Genomic DNA, 26,058 nt, shown 5'->3' on the forward strand with positions numbered 1-26,058 from the left:
CTCTAACCACTGTCTCTCCCGTGAAAAGCACTGCCTTTTTCTAAATATGTATATTTATTCAATATTTTATGTCTTATATGCCTAGAACTAGATTGTAAATTCCCTGAACAAAGGGGCATGTCTTGTTTGCCTTATTATTTCTAACAGCTCCTATTTCAATAAACAATTGCTAACACCAGTTATTATTAAGTATTTATTGACCATCTAGTACGTAAATGGCACTTTGCGGAGAACCAGACATACAGCAATGAAGAGGTTAAACAGGTTTCTAAGGAAAAAAGTAAACAAGTCAATGGCTTCCCTGACTTTTGAACTGAGACATGATCAGAAGACATGCTCAGAAGAAGACAGCAGTGGGGGGAAGATGGTTTTAGGCAGAGGGAACAGCAAGTGCAAAGTCTATGTGGGGAAAACTAGCTCAGTGTGTTCAGGAACAGAATGAAAGTCAGTGTGGCTGGAACAGAGACAGAGAGAGGGGTGGATGGTATAAAGTTAGGTTGGAGAAGTCAACAGGGGCAAAATCATGCAGGGTCTTGCCGTTTTGGATTTTATTTCAAATGCAAGAGGAAGACCTTGGGGGATTTTCAGGAAGGGTGTGACCTGATCTGCTTTATGTTTCTAAAAGGTCACTCTGGCCGCTGGGTGATCTTGGATTGGATTATAGGATATGCAAGGACGAAAGCAATACTGGAGGTGAGTGCAGTGGTGACTGGCTCTAAGGGTGGTGGCGGGTGAAATGCTAAGGAGTGGTCCGATTCAAGATGTATTTTGTAAGTAGAGCAAATGAGACCTGCTGATGGTTTGGATGTTGGCAGTTTGGGAAAAGAGAGTAGATCAAGAACGACTCCTAGGTTGTTAGACTGAGCACCCAGGTAGATGTTGAGATGGGGAAGATGGGGATAAATAGGGAAGATACTGGGTAGTATGTGAATGGGGTTGTGAGAAGGCAGTAGTTCTATTCTGACCATATTTGAGATGCCTTTTAGACATTAGAATGTAAGCTCTGTGTGTGGAAGGGATCTGTCTTGTTCTTTGCTATATCCCCGGCACACAAAACAGTACCTAGAATATAAGTTGGTACTTAATAAAAATCTGTTGAATGAAAAAAGCCAACGGGAGGCATTGAGAAGGCAATTGGATTTATGAATGTTTAAATCTCTTTGGCAAATGTAGATTCTTAGCAAAGCATAAATACATTCCTCCTTGGCTCCTACATGTGCAGTAAGGATCTCTAAGACAGTGGTTTTTCAGAGAGTTGAATTAAACATCCTAATAGGGTCAGTTAATTCAGTCCTGGAGAGAGGCTCAAAATCCCAGTCTCTGACAAAAGCATACCCGGTCTTTCCCACAGCGTTCAGTGTCATTTAAAGTGATATGTCTGATGGAAAAGAACACTGGGCCTTGAGGAGATGCTGCACTACTTCTCTGAGTCATGTTAACTATTTTCATTTAAAAAATACTATTCATGTATGTCAAAATCTTACTTGTCTATTTACTAATTTCCACTGGACTCATTCTTACTTCTATCAGCCCCAGGATTGAGTGGTAACTTGATGCCTGCTTTCAACAGAATAAAACAGGCCTCCAGTGGGTCAGTGGCTTTGGCAGTTCTCTTTCTAGGTTGGCTAAATCCTAAAAACATGATGTGAGCTTTAAGCAGGGTAAATAAGAATAAAAATATCCTGTCATAGTAACAAAATAGTTTGAATATTTAAGATTCCAAAACCAAGTCCTTTAGGAGCAAAGAATGAAAAAAAAATACAGAAAGAAAGAAGGAAGGAAGGATGGAAAGAAAGAAAGAGAAAGCAAGCAAGTCATCACATTTATTTAAATTTCCTTTGGACAATTATCAACTATTATAATAGTTCCTATTCCAAAGACAGGAATCATTTCCTCCCTATTTGCTTTCGGATACAGCTTTGTTCTGTTCTTTGAATACCTCTGTCTGATGGTCTAGAGTAGTGATTCTCAACCATTGGTGGCATCAGTATTATCTTGTGGAGCTTTTAAAATATACACATCCCTGGGCCCACCACGGATCCACAGAGAGTCCACAGAATCTCCTGGGGACCGGCTCCAGGCATGTGTATATTTAAAAAATATTCTGATTGTTAACAAACACATGAAAGGATGCTCAACATCACTAATCATTAGAGAAATGCAAGTCAAAACTACAATGAGGTATCACCTCACACCAGTCAGAATGGCTATCATCAAAAAATCTACAAACAATAAATGCTGGAGAGGGTGTGGAGAAAAGAGAACACTCTTGTACTGTTGGTGAGAATGTAAATTGATACAGCCACTATGGAGGACAGTATGGAGGTTCCTTAAAAAAACTGAAAATAGAACTACCATACGACCCAGCAATCCCACTACTGGGCATATACCCTGAGAAAACCATAATTCAAAAAGAGTCATGTACCACAATGTTCACTGCAGCTCTATTTACAGTAGCCAGGACATGGAAGCAACCTAGGTGTCCATCAACAGATGAGTGGATAAAGAAGATGTGGCACATGTATACAATGGAATATTACTCAGCCATAAAAAGAAATGAAATTGAGTTATTTGTAGTGAGGTGGATGGATCTAGAGACTGTCATACAGAGTGAAATAAGTCAGAAAGAGAATAATAAATACCATATGCTAACACATGTATGTGGAATCTAAAAAAACAAAAAAAGGTTATGAAGAACCTAGGGGCAGGACAGGAACAAAGACACAGACGTAGAGAATGGACTTGAGGATATGGGGAGGGGGAAGGGTAAGCTGGGATAAAGTGAGAGAGTGACATGGACATATACACACTACCAAACATAATATAGATAGCTAGTGGGAAGCAGCCGCATAGCACAGGGAGATCAGCTCGGTGCTTTTTGACCACCTAGAGGGGTGGGATAGGGAGGGTGGGAGGGAGATGCAAGAGGGAGGAGATATGGGGATATACGTATAGCTGATTAACTTTGTTATACAGCAGCAACTAACACAACAGTGTAAAGCAATTATACTCCAATAAAGATGTTTAAAAATATATATATATATTCTGAGGCCCACTGCTTTCGTTCTGCTGACCAGTGAAAGCCACTGTTAAAGGAAATCGTGTCTGATGCTCAAAGAATGAACACAGGCATGGAGGTTCTGATTCACAAGGTGCTTAGCAGCCCCTCTCCACCGCCTTCTCCTGCTGCCCCAACTCTGAGCACAGCCTGAGAACAGCCAAAAAAAAAAAAAAAAAAAGAATCCACAAAAACTGTACTCCCAGTCTTCCTAGGAGTACAGATGTAACTAAAGATTTTGAATTTCAAAGCCATCACTTTTGGGGGTGTAGGTTTCATGCAAAATTGAAATACAGAAAAAGAGGAGGAAAAAGACTGCAGAGGTGATGTGATCAAGAAATGAAGCTAAAGAAATAAAGTAAAATTTTTAATTTTCTTTTGGCATTCTACATTCTCAGGTATCCAGTACCTAAGGAACCCTCAAAGCCAAAAAGGAAACTTTAAAAGCCAAAGACCTAAATCCCTTTTCTGCCTGGGATATGACAATTTATTCTGTTCCTCTTCTGGGACAATGTTCTCAGACACCTTGTGACACCACTGTCTTACCAATTTCAAGGATCACAGTCTCCCAGTTCAAAGGAAATGACACATTTTCAATATCAAGGAGTCAACAAGGAGGTTAACAATGTTATATGTATTGAAATAGTAAAGAATATTTGAATCCTGTTGTGAAGCAAACGGTTTCATTCAGAATAAGAGACCAAGGTGAGGAAAAAAGGCTCTTATGGCTTTTGATTCAATGGCACCAGGTAGATGGAGCACGAATATTGGCTCTGGTGTGCTGTGAAGCCCCTCCTCATTTCCAGCCCCATCATTTACTTAGTGTTACGCTGAGTGAGTAGAATCCTGTGGGTGTTGATTGCCAAGAACCACCGAACATGATTTGCTGTCAATAGACTCCAGGGCAGATAAGTCCCCTACAAATAACCTTGCTCTTAGAACACTGCCCTGCACAGCTGAGTCTCTGTGGTTTAACTGCCTACTGTATTTTTTTAGTCCAGAAACTTCTGAACTAAAATTTCTGTTAACCGGGGAATGTGCCATGAAATATTCTGGGGAATGAATACAATTTCTGCTCTCAGAGGTGTGCCTCTAGGGAGATGTGCTTTCCCAAGGAAAAAATCTGGTTTTCCAAAGTGAATTGAAATTTCCCTTACCCTGAGAGGGCTTTATTAACAATTTACCTCATGGGTATTCAGACATGAGGAAAAAAGTTTGTACAGCAGACCTGAACAGATGATTTGCTTGGCTTTCTGCATAAAAGAGGGAGGGGAAACTTTCCTAACATGGTTAAATGTACAAATTCAAAACCAAGTAAAGGAACACATTTGGTCATTATCACATGTTATGCTTTTTCCTTACTATGCCGAAATAGTCTTTCCTTGGCTACGACCAGACAGACTTCTAGATGTTGGAATTTGTCAAAGTGATCGTGATCTCTTATGAAGTACCCAAGGAATTCTGGCTGAAAGGACACAGGCCCAAACAGCCCTTCTCTGGCCAGATGGTTTATTTATTCTTATGCTCTTTCCCAGAGAGTTAAGCTGCACCTTGGCATTCTTTATAGAGAGGGTGGCCTTTAAACTATTGAGCTGACGTCTGCTGAAACCCACCAGATGGAAGGAACAGCACTGAGTGTCACTTTGGGCTGCCCACATTTGTGTGGCTAGAGAAGCGGGTTGATGACTGCTTACTTTGACCAAACACAGGAGGGTAGAGGAAGGTCACCTGGGGCAAAAAGCCAGGTGGAATCCCTCCAGAGCCTTCTGGGGTCTCAGTATAACTGTGGGCTCAATCTTGGCCTCATCACCTGCTCTTGGACCAGCTGGTTTGAAAGAGGAGCCCAGAGAATGGTCTTGCTAAGACGTACCTGACAAGAAAAACTGCTCTCTCAGGGCATAGGAAAAAGTAAACCTGTTAATGGCGTTTTGAAGCTGAAAACCAGCCCTCAGTCAGAGAAATCAACTGTTACACAGAAGAGCGTCTGGCAGTGATGTGGGCAGTGGTAGGTTATCGAGCTGAAAATTTACTCTGTTGACGGATCCTGAGGACCAGCTGTAGATGCAGACCATGATGAGTTCCAACCCCAAAGATCATCAGTGGGTGAACAACAGGACAGGAGCAGAGGCTATATTGATGAGTCATAAGGTTTGAGAACTCATAACTCAGAACTGTGATCCTAGAATACACCACCTCCCCAAACCATGTTCCATCACAGCCCTTCGCAAGAAAAGGGTATGAACGCAAAGGGAGTAAGGATGCTCCTCAATCTTTATTTGCCTTTCATATCTTCTCAAATGCATGTGCTAAAGCGTGTGATCTCTCTGGTAAAGTTATCTACCAAAAATGCCTCTCTGTCTCCTTTTAGAAGGGATAAATGGCTCTGGAATGTATTCGAAGAGGAATTAAAAAACAGTAAGATCAAAAGGAATGTGGACTACAGGTAGAGGCTGGAGAGAGGAAGAAAGAGGAGGGAAAAAGGACAATATGATTTGAGCCGGTCAGAGCAAGAGACATCGTGGGTGGCCAGGAAGTGAGCCTGCCTAACCTGAAGGGAGGAAGAGAGAACACGGGCTCTTTGAGCTTTAGGTCGAGGATATGACTACAGAGAGGTGTCCAGATCAAAAGGGTTCAGGAAGCCCTGTCTCCCAAACCAAGTGGAGCAGGATGGAGCCCACCCCCAGTGCCCCCTTGACTACCACCAGCTTGGGGCCTAGCCCCTTGTACCTGCTTCTGTTTACTTGCAAGGATAAAGAGAAGTCACTCCGGTGAGTGCCAGTCTTGACATCGGGCAGGAGATAGGGAAATGGGGAGACAAATTGCTTCCAAGCCACAGTCTAAATTGATTTTAAATGATTTATCTCCTGGCGTTCCTTAATGTAAGCCAAACACTTTCAGTTGTTTCATGATTGTACCTGGAATTGCATTTTAACCATATTTTCCTAAGAACTAACGTTAAGCAATATTGCTTGAGAGGCATCAGGGATTTTCTCCGCTTTCCCCACGTTACAGTTAAGTCATTACGTAAAGAGTTGTAAGAATTCGGGAAACTTCTAGCTCATGCTCAGGTTTTACTGACAACGAGCGGCAAGCTGCCTCCTTAGGTCATGAATCTTTCTTGCTCATGACAAGAACTGGTTGTGTTCTCGTCTGGAATGTCCTCCTTCCCTTTCCCGTGATGGTCCCCTTCTATCCCAGCCATCCCTCAAGGCCCAGCCGCAAATTCCAGTGCTGAGCAGAGAGAGCTCTGATCACCCACCTAGACACCTCGGCTCCCACCGTCTGTGCCACTCACACTGCATGTATTTTCTGCCTCTTTTGGGAGTGATTTGTGCCCATGCCTGACTACAATTTAAGACTGGTAGCTTCTGGCAGACGCAGACTGTTATTCATTTCCCTTACTGCTTATCCACCATGGTCTCCTGCTTCTGAGAAGTGCTGAAAACACGTTAACTGAATGACTGAATGTATGAACAAATGCATTCGCTTCTCTCCTAAGTAACTAGCAGTGCAGCTAGTAGTCTCTCTCTTGTCTTTGAGATTCTCCCATGTTCAAAAAATATATATTTTACTTCCACTGAGGAAAGTGCATTTATTTTGTGAATCCAATTTTGACAGAACCAAAGTATGGGCTAATAATGTTGTAAATTTTCATCATATATTGCTCATTTCTTATTTAAAAGAGTGTGTGACACGCCAATTAAAAAAGAAAAGGTTATAGCATAGTAGGCACTCAATAAATAAGTCTTAAGTGAATGAATGGAGTGGTAATAGGAAATTCGATAAAAATAGAAATGGTAGGAGTAGAAAAAGGGTAGATGCACAGGAGGTTTAGAACAGAAGTAGAGAGAGGGAGGGAAGAGGGAAAGGAGACCGAGGCTAATTAAATTCAAAATCAGAAATTCTGGTTTTACTACAAACTGTAACTTGATAATTTAACAAGTAGAGAGGCAAGGCAGTTGGCTGAGAAGAGAATAGACTTTAAAGACAGACATCTGGATTCTGACATTCATTCAGCCACTGTGTGACCTTGGACAAGTGACTCAACCTCTCTGAGCTTCACTATTTTTTTAAACCTTTTAATTCTGAAGTAATTTTAGATTTACAGAAAAGTTATAAAAATACAGAGAGTTCCCATACATAGCTCACCCAGCTTCTCCCAGTGTTAGCATCTTTCTTAAATATAGTCCCTTTATCAAAACCAGGAAATTAACATCGATACATTCATGCTGATTAAACTACATGCCTGATTAGAATTTCACCAGTTTCCCCATCAGTATCCTTCTTCTAGTCCAGGATCTAATAGGATCCCAAACTGCATTTAGTTGTCATGACTCCTGGTCTCCTCTAATTTTTGACGATTCCTCTGTCCTTCCTTACCTTTCATGACCCTGACACTTTTGAAGAGTACAATGTCTTTCAATTTGGGGTTGCCCGATGGTTTTTTTCTTATGATTAGAGTTAGGTTATTTTTTTAGGGGGGGCAAATACGTCATAGAGACTACATCTAGTCCTTCTGAGTGCGTCACATCAGGAGATGTGACCAGTAATAAGACATCAATATGTCTTATTATTGGTCATGTTGACCTTGAGCACTTACTTAAGGTGGGTGTCTACTGGGGTTCTCACTGTTCTATTTTTCCTTTTGTAATTAATACATATTTTGTGAATAGATACTTTGAGACTATGCAAATATCTTGTTTCTCATATTTTGTTCAATAATTTTAGCATTCATCAGTGGTTCTCGCCTGTAACAATTTATTGCTGGGGTGTCCTAATGGTGATTTCTCATTTCCCTCATCCCTTCTACATTTATTAATTGGAAATCTTTTATAAGTAAGAGCTGTACCTCTCCCTCTCCTCCCATTGATTTATTTATTCACTTATTTATTTATATCAGTATGGACTCATGAATATTTACTTTATTCTATGGACCACAGTCCAATACTATCATTATTTATCTTGTTGTTTAAGCTTCACGTTCTTCACCTGTGAGTCAGAGATAATAACTGCCTTACACAACTGTCATAAGGATTAGTGGGATTAAAAAATGTGACACTGACAGATAAGCAACAAGGATCTATTGTATAGCACAGGGAACTCTACTCAATATTCTGGGATAACTTATATGAGAAAAGAATCTAAAAAAGAATGAATATATGTATATGTATAACTGAATCACTTTGCTGTACACCTGAAACTAACACAACATTGTAAATCAACTATACTCCAATAAAATTAAAAGAAAAAAAGTGACAATCTCCAGTCTAGTCCTAAATGCTAGCTCCTTTTCTTCTTTTTCTTTACAGAAAGTAAAGCCACGCTAATTTGGAGGCAAGACCATTCTAAATAGGTGAAATCTGAATTTAAGAATTCTCTTTCAATGGAATGAAGCCTTTTTAGCTGAAAGGATATAAAACAACTAGAATTTAGCTCTCCCAGTTTTGCCTAGTGTAGGTCATTTGGGATCTGCCTGTAATGACTACATTAGACTGATTTTTTAATCGGCATACACATAATATGTATGAAAATAGATGCTTGAGAATACTTGAATACAGACTGTTCTTTTAAGTAGTTCAGGTGTTTTCCCAGAAACCTTGTTTACATTTTGAAGTTGCTTAGCTTAACTATTTTCAGAGATAGTCCCAAGCATGCCTTAACCCAGCTGTGGTTCATATCATCACTAATTCTGAATTAGTGAAATCACTGTTTCATCTTTGATTCCCAAAGTTATGGTACTAAATGGAAGAGATCCAAGTTTTCCCTCTCCAAAACTAACTTAAAACTAGCTTTTTAAAGTTCAGGCAAATCACTTTTAACTTCAGGTGGAATTTAAAACAACAACAATAGCGACAAAGGACAAGGGTAGGGTCCTAAGGATGTCTGAGTGAGTCGATCAGGAAGTTTAAAATAATTCATGATATACAGTAAAATCCACTAATACAATCACCCAGTTTACTGGAACTTTCATTTTCCACTCTGTTTTTATCAGCAAGGAAAATCAAGAACATCAGATTTATTTTAAAAGGCAACTTTGGGGGCCGTGTGGTTTACAAGCATTCATGTGGACTCCCAGAGAGTCTGTCTTACTCAGTTTGGAGTGGACCAGGAACCTGCAATTTAGCAGGTGTCACGCTCAGTATGAGCCTGATACAGGCGAGAGGCAGGATATTGTTGTGGTTCAAAGCCCAGGCTCTGAGACCTGACTCTTTGGGCTTGAGTCTCACTGTTGTCACCTACCACCCGTGTGACCTTGGGCAAAGAACTTCATCTCCTCATGTCTCAGTTTTCCCATTGCTAAAATGGGGTCAATGACAAGGATCTGTCTCCCAGGGTTGTTGTGAGGAACAAATAAGTGGCACATATTAAATAATTAGTATGACGGTGCTAGATGGATATTAGCAATTCCTATGGATAATGGATCTCCCTTTGAGGAATGATGCTCAAGGCATGTCTGGATACAGAATTGCTTGAGCTCAGCCTCTAATACTTTCCATCCACTGGGCTTTATCACTGTTGTGATACAACCATCACCAGGGTCATGACTGGAAGGCTATGGAGGCTGCAAGGTGAACTGCTATAGTTGGAAAGTGTTTAAGTAACAAAGGCTGATTGATCCTCTGTCAATCAGAGATATATACAAACTAGGATGGGAGCATCCTCTTAGCATTTAGGTAGTTTACTAAATGACTAAAGTAGGAAACTACTGTATTTGTGGAATTCAACCAACCAACAACCACCAAACACACAGACTGTAATTTTGTGTTTTAAAAATCAAGACATAGAAATGAAGTCTAGAAGAAATAAAATACAGAACAGAAAGGTCTGGGTGTGGGGTTATGCTATGGAATGAAAGTGTTCTCTAAGCCTGAGAGAGGAGCATCCTGTGACCCTAGCATAGCATGGCGACCTCCTCTCCATCCTGTCCTTTATCCTTGGTCCAGGACCACAGGGTGGCTAGCCATTGGCTCTTTTCCTCCCAGTGAGCGCCTAGAGCTCGTACACTGCCTCCTTCCTAGGTGTTCCCAGACTCTGGTCACACCTGTCCTCTTTAGAACTTGCTTCTGGCAAGGCCTTGGAGGCCATGGAGGGACTTTCTGGGGCTGAGGAGCTTGATGGGATGCAGAGATCAGGAATGAGGTGATTCATTGCCCCTCACGACCATGTTCCTCCCAGCTGTCCTTACCCAGGTATATTAGTGTTTAATTTCTGCTGAGGAGGTCTGATAGTGGAAGACAGAGTGGGCCAGACAGATCCCATGATCCCTTGGCCAAACCCAAAATTGAGACATCTGGTCTTAAAAGCACTTGTGGGAACAGGGGGAGAATCTTTGAAAATGGGCCCAGGGAGAATATTTTGGCAAGGGCATAGAGAAAATGGGGCGGGGGGGATACTGGTTGTCCAAAGGGAGAAGGCTTGTGGACATGGTAATGGTATGGGATGGAGATGGTCTCAATTAGGCTGAAGGGTGGAGTGAAGTGAAAGAGAGGATGACATTGCCTGGAAAAGAGACAGTCATCATAGAAGTGGGCAGACAGACAGGTAGATGAGATATCAGTAACAAACAAACCTAAAAGGAGAAATGCTTAAAAATCATTACAAAACATCTCAGAGTGGCTTCTTACCTCATTAAATCTCATCACAAGATCTTCAAGGGCGTTATGCTCTCCGTTCTGGGAGGTAAGAATGGATGCTGAGATGGACGCTTTGAGGCAGGGCAGGGACCTCTGGCATTCCGTAGTGCCCAAGTCCCGGGTCAAGAAGCAAAGATAGTCTACCGGCAAGACCCTTCGGTAAATATTCTGTTCCTGCTCCATCAGGATGCTGGCAACTTCCTCTGGGAACTGGATGAGGGGCTGCAGATCAATCAGTTCCTTGCTGATCCCAGCTGAACTTGAAGGGAGGGCACTGGAATTGGCCATAGAGGTGCCTGGTTGGCGTTCTGAAATAAAGCAACAAAAGTCACTGTTACACCAAGGCTGGTATCCCCTATGACAGGTATTTACTTGAGAGCCATTCAAAATTTTATACGTTTCTCAACTGAAGTTTCTGCTTGGTGAATAGTTCTATACTATCTCTCCCGTTTTGGAGACCTTTCTGATATCTCTCCTGCCTGCCCCCTCCCACTCCTTGGGGGTAGGGGAAGGCTTAGTTTCCTGTTTTCAGAAGCAGAACTGATCTAGCACACCATTCCCTAACCAGTTCACTGTGACACTCTGCAGAGTAGCAGTGAAGTAAAATGTACCATTTGCTTCCTCATCCTCCGGGACTAACCATCACCATGAAAAGAAATGCAGGTGGGCATGGGCACAGCAATTGAAGTGGAAGAGGGAAGAAGGCAGTAGGGGGAGGAGGCCTGTACACATATAGGCATATGCACCCTATGTCTGAATACGCAGGAGACCCAGGGACCCTCTGCACACCAGGCTTCAAAACTTCACGGTCTGCTCTGCCAACATTCAGCCCTCAAAGACTCTGATTCCACTGAGATTTACCTGGAGGTGTGCAGGGACAGAACCACCTATACAAGTAAGGAAGAAATAGGTAATGAGGAGATGTATCTAAATAAACAAAATAAATAAATCTCATTCCCTGCTCCACAACTGGTAATAAGAAGGTGGTAGCGAGAGGGAAATTAATGAGTGCATTAGATAGAAGCACCAAAGACATTCATTCAGAGGCTCAAAATTATTCCCTTAGCACAAATTCACTTTGCCTCAGTGGATAGCTCCACCTTCAATCCCTTTCTTCCCACTGACTCTTCTTTGCCTACACAGATATTAGTTTCCCTCATCCTTAAATACAAACCAGTAAAACTTCCCTTATCCCTTAAACTCCAACTAGCCTTACCCTTCATTATGTACCTTCCCTAAAGGGGAGTCTACTTTCCCTGATTCCTTCCTCTGTGAGTATGGCGACCATATCTTCTGATCCAAAAATCGGGCCACGCAGTCTGTTCAAATTAATTAACCAATAAGGATGTGGATGGAACAGAAAAATGGAAACCAGGTCTGTCCTGGGAGCTCCTGTGTTGATTTGGAATACAAAATCATATTTGGTTCTCTCTAAGCTCATATGTGAAAATAATTAAAATAAGGCAGGTACTCAAATCAAGCCTACGTGGCTTCACTCTCCAACTTGCTGAATGGTTGAGAAAGTGACCAGATTTCCCCCAGATTGAGTCAGAATGTAGCCTGAATGATGACAGAGGCAGATTGCAGTTTCTGACACTGATAATTTATGTACAGTGGAATTAACCATATATAGAAAGTCTTCCCAGAATTAACCAGCTCTAAGACATGATTTCAAAGCATAGCACTCTGTGAAGGAAATAAAAGTAACTCCCAAATCTTATGAAACAGCTGCTTATCTAATATGCAAGAGAAGAGATAATGTAATAAAATATGTAAATAACATGATATATTGTAAATCACAATGTATCTTGAGACATGAGTCACATGATGTTACAATGAATGAAGAAGAATCTAGTGATTTGTGGGAAATAGCAATAAAGGAGACCTAAACAAATTTGAATAAAAGAAGAAAAAGAAGCCTGCTAGGTGTAACTCAAATAAATATAGTGGCCCCATGTGTCTCAATATAAGCACGGCATCACACTCAAAGGAAACACAAATCTGAGGTTAGAAACCTTGAAACATAATGTAGACCTTTAGTGTAGGTTTCCTTAAAGCAGGATTACTCGGGGATTTTGTATCATGCACCACAAAGAAACATCCCAGAAATCTTTTGGGGACATATTTTGTGTTCTTCAAGTTCCACATTTAAACAGCAGCTGTTAAAAATACTTCCCGCCTTCTCTCATTCTTGCTGAGCTCCCCTTTAATCTCCTCTTTCCTATTCACAGGCCACGTTGCCCCAACTCTCAGCTGTAAGTCACCATCAGATCTCCCTCTCTGCAACATGGGCAACTCTATGATGGATTAAAGACCCAGGAGCTCTGTGACCCCTGATCATTCCTCATTATTTGTGGAGCAAAGTTCATTAATCCCACAGGCAACCGTAGTTCTTCTCTTGTGAAAAAATTTTTAGAAAATTTCTGGTGAATATAATTATCGATCTCATTTACAGTCAATGTTTGCTCTCAGCCCCATGTTCTCCAGTTAATAGTTATTCTACAGTAGAATAGGGTCGTATCTCTAGACACTCTAACAGCCTAACAAAATTTACTGTGAGACACAGTGTCTTCAAGTTCTATTTCCCTGATAACCGAGTTCAGTACTTTATATGGATTAATTTAGGAGGTAGATAGCATTATTATGTGAGGCTCACATAAGGTCACATAAATAGTAAGCTAGGAACCTGGGATCTGAATCAGGGTCTTTTTGACTTCAGAGCTCGTGTTCTTGATCACTCAGCATACAACCTCATGTAGCGACAGAATATCACATTGTCATTCTGGATTTTAGATGCATCTCAAGTGATTTAAGTTAGTATAAATCAAATTCTTGTGCTTACTTACTTGCATTGATCTGATAAAATGAACTCTTCAAACTCCAAAGGTAGGGATTTGACCCTAGAGCATGGACAGTTCCCTTCTTTGTTCAGCCTGGAACCATCACGTCAATCACTACATTACAACTACATTAGAATGGAGCATATAGAAACTCAAAAGTGCCCTCTCCTTTCCTTCTTATAAATTCATAAGAATGTTCCCATGCTTTAAATGGGTATTTTCCAAAGTGTGCAACACTGAATTTATGCAAAACACCGTTCCTTGGTTAATAATTTAGAGACATACTGGGTTAAACAAAGTTAAACAAGCTTTCTTTTTTTCTATTTTAACTGCAGGACTTCTCAGAGCCTTTAATAAATTCCACGAGGGGCATATACTATCACAGCACACAGCAGCTCTCTTCAACCTTGCTGTCTATCTCTATATCATTTGCATGGGAATTACAGTCTCCTCAAAAGTTTTGTCAGTGGGGGAAACAGGGCCTCGGGTGCTTGTGGGGTTAGTGGTTCCAAACAACCTTAGTCCCTTTTGGCCCCGAAGCCGCGTTGAGACTGGTGACGCTGCGGCCTCAAAGCCCGGCGTGTGGGCGGGCTGCTCCGGGACTACGCTGAAGCCTGCGGGGACATGGCGGTGGCGAAGGCCTGACCCGTGCGGGCGGCCGTGTACGGGGGGCTGCTGGGCGGCACGGTGGCCTTTGAGGAGGCGCTGCTCCAGGCGACAGGGACCCTCCTGCTGCTGGCGCCCCGCCACGCGCAACCGTGACTCGGAGGCGTTCGTGCAACTGCTGCTCTGCTGCGGGGCCGCGGCTGCCTGCACCACGTGAGCCCGGGCCCCTTCGACGCCCAGGCCAGCCTCTGCCAGGCCCGCTGCCGCTACCTGTAGCCCGGCTGGGTCGACTTCCTGGACCGGATCCTGGATGTGGGTTTCGTGGGCCGCTGGTGGGTGCTGGGGGCCCGGATGCGCGACTGTGACATCAACGACGACGAGTTCCTGCACCTGCCGGCACATCTGCGCGCCGTCGGGCCCCACCAGCTGCACTCGGAGGCCAACGAGCGGCTCTTCGACGAGAAGTACAAGCCCGTGGTGCTCACCGACGATCAGGTGGGACCAGCGCTGTGGGAGGAGCAGGTCTTGCAGAAGGAGAAGAAGGACCAGCTCGCCCTGAGCCAGGCCGACCCGCTGGTGCCGTCGGAAGTCGCGAGATGAAACCCAGACCAGCCTGGGTCCCGATCGGGCTCTGAGCCCTGGCAGACTGTTGGCCGGGGATTGTGCAGTTGGTGCGAGTGAGCCTCAAACGCCGAGTGACAGAAATAAATTATTTGCACTGTTCTCTCCCTGAGTTTTCACAAAATCGGGGGCCTCCCTCTCACCTGTTGATTGTGAGCTGACGCTAATTCAGAGCCTCCTTGGTCTAGGAGTTGGGGAGAGCAGAGCGACATGCCATGTCACGTTTAGCACTGCCAGTTAGTAAGGCGCTTTAGAAGGAAATAAGCCTTTGTTCACTGGGCTTCACCCTTCCCCTGACTGAGGCATCACAGTTGTTAGGTGACTCCCAAGCTCTCCGAAGAATTTTCAGATTTTTGTTTTAAAATTTGAACTGAAATGTTTATCTTCTATTCCATGAGTAACATTTTTTTTAAATTGATTTTTTAAATTGTAGTCTAAGAGGAAACTGGAAAAATAACAGAGACATCCTGTGTACCCTTCCCCCAGCTTCCCCCAAATGGTAACGTTTTCTACAAGCAGTACCAAACACCAGGAGATTGACATTGGGATGACTAAACTTTTTGCAAAAGCAACTTGCTTTTACCATAGGTGTATTGATAGTGATGTTAAAGTGACCTGGAGGGATAGAGCATTTTCTGATCTGGAAATCAATATGGAATCATAGCTTCTGGTTATGTTACACCTCAGTAACCCTGAAAACACAGAATCCTCTGGAAAGGAATATGTTGGTGTACATAGCTGGGTTATAATCGTACTTTTAAAACTAATATTAGAGGAATGAGACTACCTATGTCACTGATGCGGCCCGTGGCTAGTTAATAAACCAGGAGATGAAACCAAAAAATAAAAAAAACAAAGAACCTTAGTCCACCATATTGCCAAAGGCAATATGTAAAGATCTATGTAAAGGTCTAAGGGTGAGAGAGACCATGGCTTATTTAGGAAACTGCAAGTCATTGCCGATGGCTGTAGCATACATTGGGAGAGATGGAGCATCACTGTAGAAAATGAAGGAAGCTTTATTTTCCAGAAGGCACTAGAGAACAGGTGTGGCTCATGAAGGAACAATGGGGGTGGTAGGAGGATCCAAACATATACGTGAAGAAACATACAGCCTAAACTTTTGGGTCTCCCGGTGGATCTAGGCAATCGCCCCACCTTGAAGGAGGGGAGTCTGGGCCAAGTCTTCCCTTGAGGGATGCTGCTATGAGAGACATCCACTTAATCCTTGGTTCCTTTCTTCCTTTCTGGTGATCAGAAAGCCCTCATCTTGCCTATGAACTGCCATTCCCAGGGGCTGTCCACAAATTGTGCAACCCAGAAATATCCAGAAAAGCCTCTACACTGGATAAGTACTTTTCCTTGATAACTCTTCACCCAATGCCCTGGGTATTGTGGCTTTCATAACTCCCACCCCTGGAATTCTGCTCCCTCCCTCAGGGTTAGCACTTGTTCAGAAACTTTAGTTTAGGTGCAAGCCGTGTAAGAGCCTTGGGCTTGGCCTAGAGCTCAGCAAAACCTGCCACTTCCCATGGATTTCTCTTTTTGCCTTTTGATCCCTATCAAAAGGTCTTTATTGCTGTGTCTCATACGCAAGTCTAGAGTTTACCAAGTAATCTCACAAACTCTCTTAACGTAATGTGAGGGAGCCATGATAGGTTGGCATGGCTAACTGTATTTTTCATAAAGCTTGAGTTAAATTGCTACGAGATCTGCTGAAGAATCCAGCTTGTGAGTGGTCAACCCTGGAACTGGTAAAAGCTGAGAGAGAATCAGAGGATTCTGGCTCCTTGCCCAGTACTCGGCATTACACCAAGCTGAGCCTGGGTCACCATGGATGTGCTCTGTGTCCAGGGGCCAGCCTTATTAGCTGCCAATGTATCTCAATGGGGTTAAGACTACACTGATGTTGGGATTCAGTGAATAAGAAAAGATCCTTGTTGATACTGAACATCCTAGGAGAGACGACTGATAAACACTACTATAATATGGGTGGGGGAGGGGAAGATATTGGATGGAGGTTGGAAAGGGGTAGTATTACATAGTTTTTTTTTTTTTTTGCAGTACGCGGGTCTCTCACTGTTGTGGCCTCTCCCGTTGCGGAGCACAGGCTCCGGACGCGCAGGCTCAGAGGCCATGGCTCACGGGCCCAGCCGCTCCGCGGCATGTGGGATCCTCCCGGACCAGGACACGAACCCATATCCCCTGCATCAGCAGACGGACTCTGAACCACTGCACCACCAGGGAAGCCCTACATAGCATATTTTAACTAGAATGCTATTTCCTCAAGTCTTTCTGCAAAAGTCTTCAAAGCTTTACCATCCAGGATGCTCTTGGCTTGGTCACCCTAATCCTTTTCTGGCATCTCAACAAGAGCTACTCACCTAGCTCTTGCACCTCACCATTTATTAGCCCTTTGCACGAAGTAACATATTTTAATTTTTACAAAGAACACTGTCAGGCAAGCGTGATTACCCCCATTCTATAAACGACAAATTGAGGGTCAGAAATGTTAAGCAATTTGTCTAAAGACTCATTGCTACTAAGAGATGGGGCTGGAACTAAAATTCAGCTCTGACTCCAAAAGTCTACCATCTACTATGGTCAACATTTTGAGAGATCTCCTGCAGGAGAGAAGGATTCCCCTGATTTCCTGCTGAGTCTGTTTCTCTGTTTTTCTCTGTTACACACATGCACACACACACACACACACAGTCTTTTCCGGGTAGGGAGAGAGGTGGTTGAAAAGTTAGGCAGGATTATACCTTACAGGAATCTGACTTTAATGAAAAATAGAATATAGTACTTGCATTATATTTTGATGGTAGCTTAGTATGTATGTATGTATATATTTACAAAGGTAAAACCTTTGGGAGAACCTGCCACATAGCTCTGCTTCTGAAATGTTATTTTTCATTCTCACTCTCTGTGAGTGGTGGTGTGATGGGCACAGACTTTCTTGGAAGGCAAAACAAAAACTTAAACATGCATACCCTTTGTCTTAGCAATTCCACTTCTGGGATTTTATCTGACAGAAATTCTTGCAAAAATACAGACAAAGTGAGGTAAATTCATAGGTACTAAAATTGAAAATTTAAGTGGAAAAAAAAGCAAGCTGGGAACAATGGAATATGAACCTATTGGAGGAAAAAGAATTTTAAAAATGTAGGTATATGTTTGTATCTGTCTAGTACATACCAAGCTAATGAAAGTGTTTATATATTGCACAGTTCTGTTTCATTGAACTTTTTTCTAACGCAGGTTTGACAGTATTAAAAAATATATCAAAATGGTATCTGAAAAATTCATCCAGAGTACAAAATTCTAATCTTCTCATGGGCACAAACTGGTTTGGCATTTGAGCTGCTCAGATCTTTTCCATATATTGCAATACTGGTTTTGAAAAATTTCTTCAAATTACAATTAGGGAAGAAAGTACGAAAAACTTTTATTATATCTACTCTATACATTTTTCTTTGATTTGAATTCATTTTGTAGACAATCCCTTTATTTTTTTAACTTAAGCACTGGATTCATCAACTCCACATTTAGTAGCCTTTGAGTGATACAATTCCAATTATATAAGATAAGACAGGAGAGGAAGGATGTTGATTTCATTTTATGAAAGATTCAGAGTTGGCTTAAAGACAATCTCAGGCAGAGTTGAAAATTGCTTTCAACAGGGAAGTAATGGGTTTAGAGAAAGGTTAGTTAACTGGTGATTCTTTCTCATTATCTGTTATTGGTTTTCAGAGTAACAATCAATCTTGCAACAAATGTGTCTGGTTTGTCCTCAAAACTGCATGACTTTACAAGTTCACAAAATCAATGAAGCATATTATTTCTAAGTTGTACTTTAAAAAAAAGAAAAAACCAATATGCCTAGGTTGAGAATTAAGCCATATTCAGATAAAACTCCTTATGGGACTGAAGAGCCTCTTAGAAGAAAAAAATCTGACAGAATTCTTATTAATAAAAAGTAACTCTGCACCCTGATTTCCAATGAAATATGAGCTCACTGTGAAAGTATAAAAAATTTAGAGACATATACAGAAGAAAATTAAAATAATCAATAATCCTACACCCACAGATAATCTTGCTAATATTTTTGTTGTAGCATTTCACATTTTTTCTATATATATATATATATATATATATATATATATATAAAACATTTACAAAATTAGCATCAGAACACATACTTTTTTTCTAAACTTAAAACAAAAACCCAACTTACTCTATAGTGCACATTTCCCCAACTCTAAAACTAGTTTTCTAATATTGGATCTTAATGGCTCTTTAGTAGTCAATGTTATGTTTAACTATTTTTTATTGTTAGAAATAAAACTGTGATAGAATTTGTAAATATACCATTATATGTGCTTATTATGTTTCCAAAAACCTTGAAAGAGAGAAAAATTCCCTGCCCACACTGGGAAATTTCCAGGGAGCAGTAATTTCTTTTCTTTTCACGGCACATTAACCAAATGTTTTAGCAGTCTCTCTCATTGATCACCAATCTATTTCTGATGATTTTGGGTAAACAAAATTAACTGAGCCAAAATTCACATGGTAAGCTATAATAAGATGCCGTGCTTAAGAGGAAAATGGCATTACTGACTCCAAGTTAATAGGAGGGAAACTCTGGAGTGTCAGTGACAATCTAATGCCCTTGTACCCAGCAGCACATTCCTGATGGCCAACCCAGTGGATGTGGCTAGTTCTAGAACACAGCCCAAGCAGGCCACCTGAACTCCAGAGTCTGATCTGGCTGAGCTACTTAAACATATACTAATTACCCTTAAGGGATTCTGTGTCTCTATTTTATAATTATAACCATCAATAATAATAACACTAAATAAATTATAATATTATTAAATATATAATAACCACTACTTACTGTACACTAAGAACTGCACTAAGCTCCCTAAAGAGGTCTCACTCGGTCCTCACAGCACTTTATGCCATAGCACCCTATGCTATTACACCCATGTTAGCTGATGGGGACAGAGGTTACAGAACTTGCTCAATATCACCCTGCGATTAGCGATGGAAGCAGTGCCACATCAGTCTAACACCAAAGTCCAGGCTCCCCAAATCACCACCCTACACTGACTTGAAGGATTTGTTCGTCTCAGTGTTTCTGTACAACTGACAATCAAATGTTTTCCCAGTGGTAGGTAAATGAGGCAGGACTTGGACCAAATGCTTGAGCTGGAAGGACTACATTCAGGAATAGTTGGGACAAATTTTCTACACTTTACAAATCAGGAAGCTATGCCTCTGAGAGGTCAAGCTTCTTGCCCAAGGTCATGGAGCTGATTATTGGCAAAATTGGCCCCCAACTCCCAGTCCAGGGTATTCCCTCTCTACTCCACTGTCTCCCCTACTTGCTGTGGTTAGAACCTCCAGTGCTGTAAACTCTTGGGGGGAATCTCCCCCAGAAGGAGAAAACAGGGAAACAGAGAGCATAATCCAGTGGTTATGAGTGAGGTCCTGGGAGTCACACAAGTGTGGGGCTGCAGCCCACCTCAGGCACTGACTTGTGGCATGACCTCGGGTAAGTTCTCTACAACCATGTCACCGTGATGATAGGGGAATTAAAATGAGAAAATGCATGTAAAACGTTTAGTGCATATTCAGCTCTCAGTAGTTAGCTGTTTTTTATCATCATGAATTCATCATTTGAAAGACGAAGAAGGAATTCTGGGGCCTTTGATCTTAGAAGCCAGATTGAGAGACTTAGTCATATATCAAACCATTTCAGGCTATGGAAAGTTTTGCTTTGTTTTTATAACCTGCAACTTGTACCCTCTGGTGTGGTGCCCACCAATAATCAAACATTTTCAAAAAATCCTCATTTATTCATATGAAAAGAAATATCTATCACATCTTGCCATGCATTGTAGTAATGCATTGATTACTTATTGATTCCTGCAAAAAAGGCAGCTGGAATTTTGATAGGGATTGCACTGAATCAGTAGATCACTTCGGGGAGTATTGCCATCTTAACAATATTAAGTTTTAAATCCATGACCACAGGAGATCTTTCCATTTATTGATGTCTTTTAAAATTCTTTCAACAATGCTTTGTAGTTTTTAGTGCACAAGTCTTGAATTTCTTTTGTTAAATTTATTCTTAAGTATTTTATTATTTTTGACGCTGTTGTAAATGAAATAGTTTTTGTAACTTCACTGTCAGATTGTTCATTCATGGCTAGTGTATAAAAATACAACTGCGCTTGTATCTTGCAAACTTGCTGAACTCATTTATTAGTTCTAATAGTATTTTAGTAGATTCCTTAGGTTTTTCTATATACGATATCATGTTATCTGATAATAGAGATAGTTTTACTTCTTTGTTTCCAGTTTGGATGCCTTTTATTTCATTTTCTTGCCTAACTGCCCTGGCTAGAGCCTCCAATAAAATATTGAATAGAAGTAGTGAGAATGGATATCTTTGTCTGGTTCCTGATCTTAGGTGGAAAACTCTCAGTCTTCCACTATTATGCATTATGTTAGCTGTGGGTTTTTCATAGATGCACTTTATCAGGTTAGGGAAGTTCCCTTCTGTTCCTATTTTGTTGAGTGTTTTTACTGTAAAAGGGTATTGGGTTTTGTCAAATCATTTTTCTGCATCTATTGAGAAAATCATGTGGTTGTTGTCCATTATTCTATTAATATAGTGCATTACTTTGATTTTCATATGCTTAACTGTACACTCATTTTATATTAATATATTGTGTGCGTAAGCACAGTCTAACTGAGAAGAGCTTTGTATGAGACCAGCAGACATTTATTGTCTAACTGCAGTTCTGACCCTAACTTGGACCTGTACATTGGACAAGAACAGATGGCAAACTGGGACATGGCTGTAACCATGACTCCAAATCACAAACACTCTGATATTTTTAAAAATTATGTTTGTTTTAAAGAAAGGAAATATATATTTTAAAAATTCATGTTGAAAATGTACTCTTTATTATTGTTTGTTATTATAATCACATTTTCAACCTGTGACGATATGAGCATCAATTAAAATAGCTCTATGACTTAAGAGAAAACTTGTGCGTGTTATTTCTGATTTAGAACATATTATTGCAGAACTGACCTGTACCAGACTTTGGGTAGGTCAAAGTCACTTAATAAGAAAAACACATACCGACCTGGAATTTTTTTTTCCCATAAAAGGCAACACTAATGGTACTGACAGCATTACTTGCTAACGTTTTATTAAGTATCTCCTTTAGTCCTATCAGTGACTCTGGTCTGACTATGATTAAGTATTCCATTTTATAGCTGAAGAAACTCAGAGAGGCTAAGGAACTTGCCTAAATATTCACAGGTAGTTACGTAGTGATGCCAGGATTCTGACTTAGACTCATTTGACTCCAAAGTCCATTCTCTTCACCATTTCTTGTACTCTAGGTACCAGAGTTAAATTTATGCACGAACTCAAAACTCATTTCCCCTTTTCAACTAAAATGGGACCAAAACCTGGAAGGCATTAGGATTCACCATGTCCCACTTGTTGACCAAATGCTATTTCAAGTCAAGTACTCAGTAGGTACTTACCATGTGAATTCAACCTATGGGATGTATCTAATCTAGTAGTGGACAAGGCTGTACAGGAACTGCTTTGTATTTAATTATGCAATTAATAGCTTTTTGACTATGTTTGATGATTTAAGCAGAAGATCTTTGCTGACAAAGTCAAAGCCACCTTTAACAGGAAAAAAAAAAAAAAGCTATGCCAAAGTGGCTGATGATAGATTTGAGGACATTATGATTTGGTGCATTAAAATCACCATGCCATTGTCATGTAGAGGGAGCCTGGTAATCTACAAGTCTAAGCCCCACACCATGGACCTCCCCTGAGTCCTGGCTCAGGACACTACACGATCTTGGCTCTCCCCTTACCTCTCCAGCAACGGCACTGGCTTCTGAGTCTCCTTGCAGCTCCTGAGACTGAACTCTACAGTCTCAGTTCTCTCATCTCTCTTTCCTAGAAAAGCTCATCTCAAGCTGCAGCCATCACAGCTAAGCAGATGACTTTGCAAATGTGTAATTCCAGTTCTGACCTCTCCCTCAGCTCCAATCCTGATGCTTCTATTCGGAGTGTCTATGTGAACATCCCAGCACCTCAGAGTCAAGCTATGCAAATTCGATCTAACTTTGCCCTTTCTTTTTAGGGCACCACCTTTACTTCCCCAGATCCAAAATCTTGGAGGCATCTGTTATTCCTCCATGTCCTGGGCTGATTTTGCACCCACTCGTCCACCAGTTATTTCCAGAATTAGTCCCTTCCATCCCATTTTCACTGCTTTCTCTCAATTCCCACCTGCATGGATATCTGCATCAGCCTCTTGACTATCCTCTACTCTGAGATACTGAGAGGAATCCTCACAAAAGCCTTCTTAGACCAAAGCCTAGGGGATAAGTAAGGCCATTTGGCTCTGTGAAGTGATGTCCATGATGGCAGTGGGAGGTGGAAGAAGGGTGGAGGCAGCCCAATAAAATGTGGAAAGAAAACACACACAGGTTTCATCATGTCTTGGAGAGACCTCATAATTCCTTCCTGAGGTCAGTTCCTCTCTGATTTGGTATAAAACAGTCATAGGACCTGGAATAACAACTGTCATCCTCTGTCAGAGCAGCAGAGACAAAGGAGGTACTGGTGCCCATACCTGGACATAAACAGTTCAGACTGCCCAGCCTCTGTATCTGTGACCCTGAGCCGGAGTGCTGCCAGCTCTGACTGGGCAAACTAGGGCTGCACGCCTAGGAGCGTTGGGCACCTTCATTCTCATGCCTCCCACCAGAGGCATGTGGTAAGGAGGTGGTGAAGGGGGAGCCCTAGGCTTCACATGCAATGCGGGAGAGCGCTCAGGTGCCCGGGCTCTGAAGTGGGACAGAACCAAGTCCAAATCCCACTCAGTCACTGTCTAGTTGCTTAACCCTGTAATTAACCTCTCAGAGTGGAGCAGGCCATCTGCTCAGCTTCCTTTGAACTCCCAGCTGGAAGGAGTACAAAACACCAGTAAAGAAACAAGAAGATGGGGAAAATCAATTTTCTTAAACTCCTTAGAAGTGAAATATCATACATGGTTGGGACAAATACTCTGGCAAACCTCTGAAGTTGGAAGGGGGTGGGATCACTATGAAGTCCCCAAAATGCCTTTTAAAACAGAGACACCCACTTAGCCTAACCATAGGGCCTTGGTTTGTGGACAGGGACAGGCAAGCTGGGGGCCAGAGGGAATAGCTCAGGACAACAGAGGGTAAAGCCACCAGCTATCTTCCCCCTTCTCAAGCTCTTCTTAAGCAACTGGAATTTGTAGGGGTACCAATTTATGGCCCCTAAGTCTCAGTTTTCTTATCTTTGAAATGGGGATCTCGAGCCTACCTCACCAGGTTGCTTTGGGAATTACATGATGTGTACACAAAACAGTATAGTGGCTGGGCCATTAATAGAAGACCTACATGTTTCCACATGAACTCTGGGGAGGTTGTCATATGCCCAAGGAATGTGTTATTATTTACTTGTTTATAAGCACATGAGAGTTGGCAAAGGGAGAGAATAGGTCATTAATACACAAAGGACATGTGGCTTTTCATTCTGTTGAAGGCCCAATTACTTACTGGTCTGTTATTTCTTTCAGGGTGACTTCCTTTTTGTCTACAGTTACAGATATAAATATAAATAATACAAAGAGATTTTATTTTTTAACAGCTGGTGGATCATATCTAATCACTCTGTAAGCTCTTCACCTGAAGGAACCCAACTGGACCCTTGCCCTCTCTGAAGGAAGAATCCTCTCTGGCCACTCTGAGTGAGACTTACAGCTGTTGACCACCAATCCTGGGCACCAAAGAGAACTCTCAAACATCTTTGTCAATGGGAAAGACCTGGGGTCTTTTCAAGGTGACCTTGAAACTGAATGAGACCAAGGGATTGAGGACAGAAGGCAAGGGAGAAAAGAGTGTTTGCACCATTAGTGAGTGGCACAGCTAGCCCTGAACCCAGGATTTTTACCTAGGAATTTTGTTGTTGAAATAATGCAGATTCTGATTCAAGAGGTCTTGGTGGGGTCTGAGATTTCTTCTGGTTCTGGGACCACATTTTCAATTGCAAGAGGGTTGGTGTTGCTAAAGCGCTTAGAACAGTTTATGGCATGTAGTTCCTGATTCAATAAATGATAGTTATTATTGTTTCTATTACTCGCACTGGTTGAGTTACGTGTAGCTCTTAGAAATAGGGCAAGTGCCTTTGGGTTTAGAAATCCATTTCCTGGGGACTTGATTGGCTCAGACCAGTGCCCCAGGGTTCAAAGACGGACTCAAATAGGCTGGTGAACTGACCACACCAAGCTTTGAAGATGCCTTCTGAGCCAAAGATTAGAGCTTAAGGGGAAGTGGAACCAACAAACAGGAGAACATTTTTTAAAAGGCTGCCTCCTGTGTGTGGCAGCAACCAAAGGGTGCTGCCGCAGGATGGGGCTCTTGTTCTGTGTGCAGCAGGTGGGCTTCCCGCTCCAAGACCAGGCGTAGGCCTGGCATGGAAGCTTTTGGCCCTCAGAGGATGAGTTAGTTCTCCTTAGGCAAAGGTGTGTGACACAAAAGCCCTGAGATACAGAAAGGTCCCTTGAGGAGGCTTCCAGAGGTAATCTAGAGTCTTGTTACTCAACATGAGGGTCTTGGCCATCAGCAACTGCATCATTTGGGAATGTTCTGGAAACTCAGAATCTCAGTCCCTGCCCCAGACCTAGTAAATCCAAATCTGCATTTCAGCCAAGTCCCAAGGAGATTCAGATGCACGTTACTATTTGAGAAGCACTGCTTTGATGGAGTGTCATTGTAAGTAGGGTGGCCACAGGGAAAGAAGCATCCAGATATAGCAGAAAATAAGCCCATTGACTTCACAAACCCACACCCAGGACCACAATCATAGTCATTACTTATCATCACAATTATCTGCAGCAGTTAACAACAACAGCTTAGTTTTATAAATGGCTTAGAGTCAGGAAATTGAATGCCCCTACATTGCTTTGATTTATACGATAAGCCTATGATTTCCACTTTGTGGATACAGAAAACTAAGGTTCAGAGAGACTGAATAATCAAATAATCAAAAACTCATTTTCAACATAGGAGCCGAAATTACAATTATGTTATTCCACCATAGGTCACTTCATAAATACATGGTTTCTCATTAATTTGTACTAAATTGAGCAGTAGAAGAAGTTAGTCTTAATAACAATATTTTTAAAGCAATGCAGGCTTTTTGCTTTTAGGTCCA

General features: G+C 41.7%; 1 protein-coding gene and 1 pseudogene across 2 annotated transcripts in view; one reads left to right on the forward strand and one right to left on the reverse strand.

Annotated features, from left to right (window-relative positions):
• Positions 1–26,058, reverse strand: part of PLCE1 (phospholipase C epsilon 1) — a 314,859-nt gene that overhangs the window by 116,123 nt on the left and 172,678 nt on the right. For both annotated transcript variants that reach the window (XM_060034444.1, XM_060034443.1), the window contains exon 4: positions 10,684–11,000. In XM_060034444.1, the coding sequence (XP_059890427.1) occupies positions 10,684–11,000 (317 nt within the window). The remainder of the gene's footprint in view (positions 1–10,683; positions 11,001–26,058) is intronic.
• LOC132439786 (mitochondrial import inner membrane translocase subunit Tim29-like) lies at positions 437–15,007 on the forward strand (annotated as a pseudogene).

This window comes from Delphinus delphis, chromosome 16 (assembly GCF_949987515.2).
Source record: "Delphinus delphis chromosome 16, mDelDel1.2, whole genome shotgun sequence".
Lineage (NCBI taxonomy): Eukaryota > Metazoa > Chordata > Mammalia > Artiodactyla > Delphinidae > Delphinus > Delphinus delphis.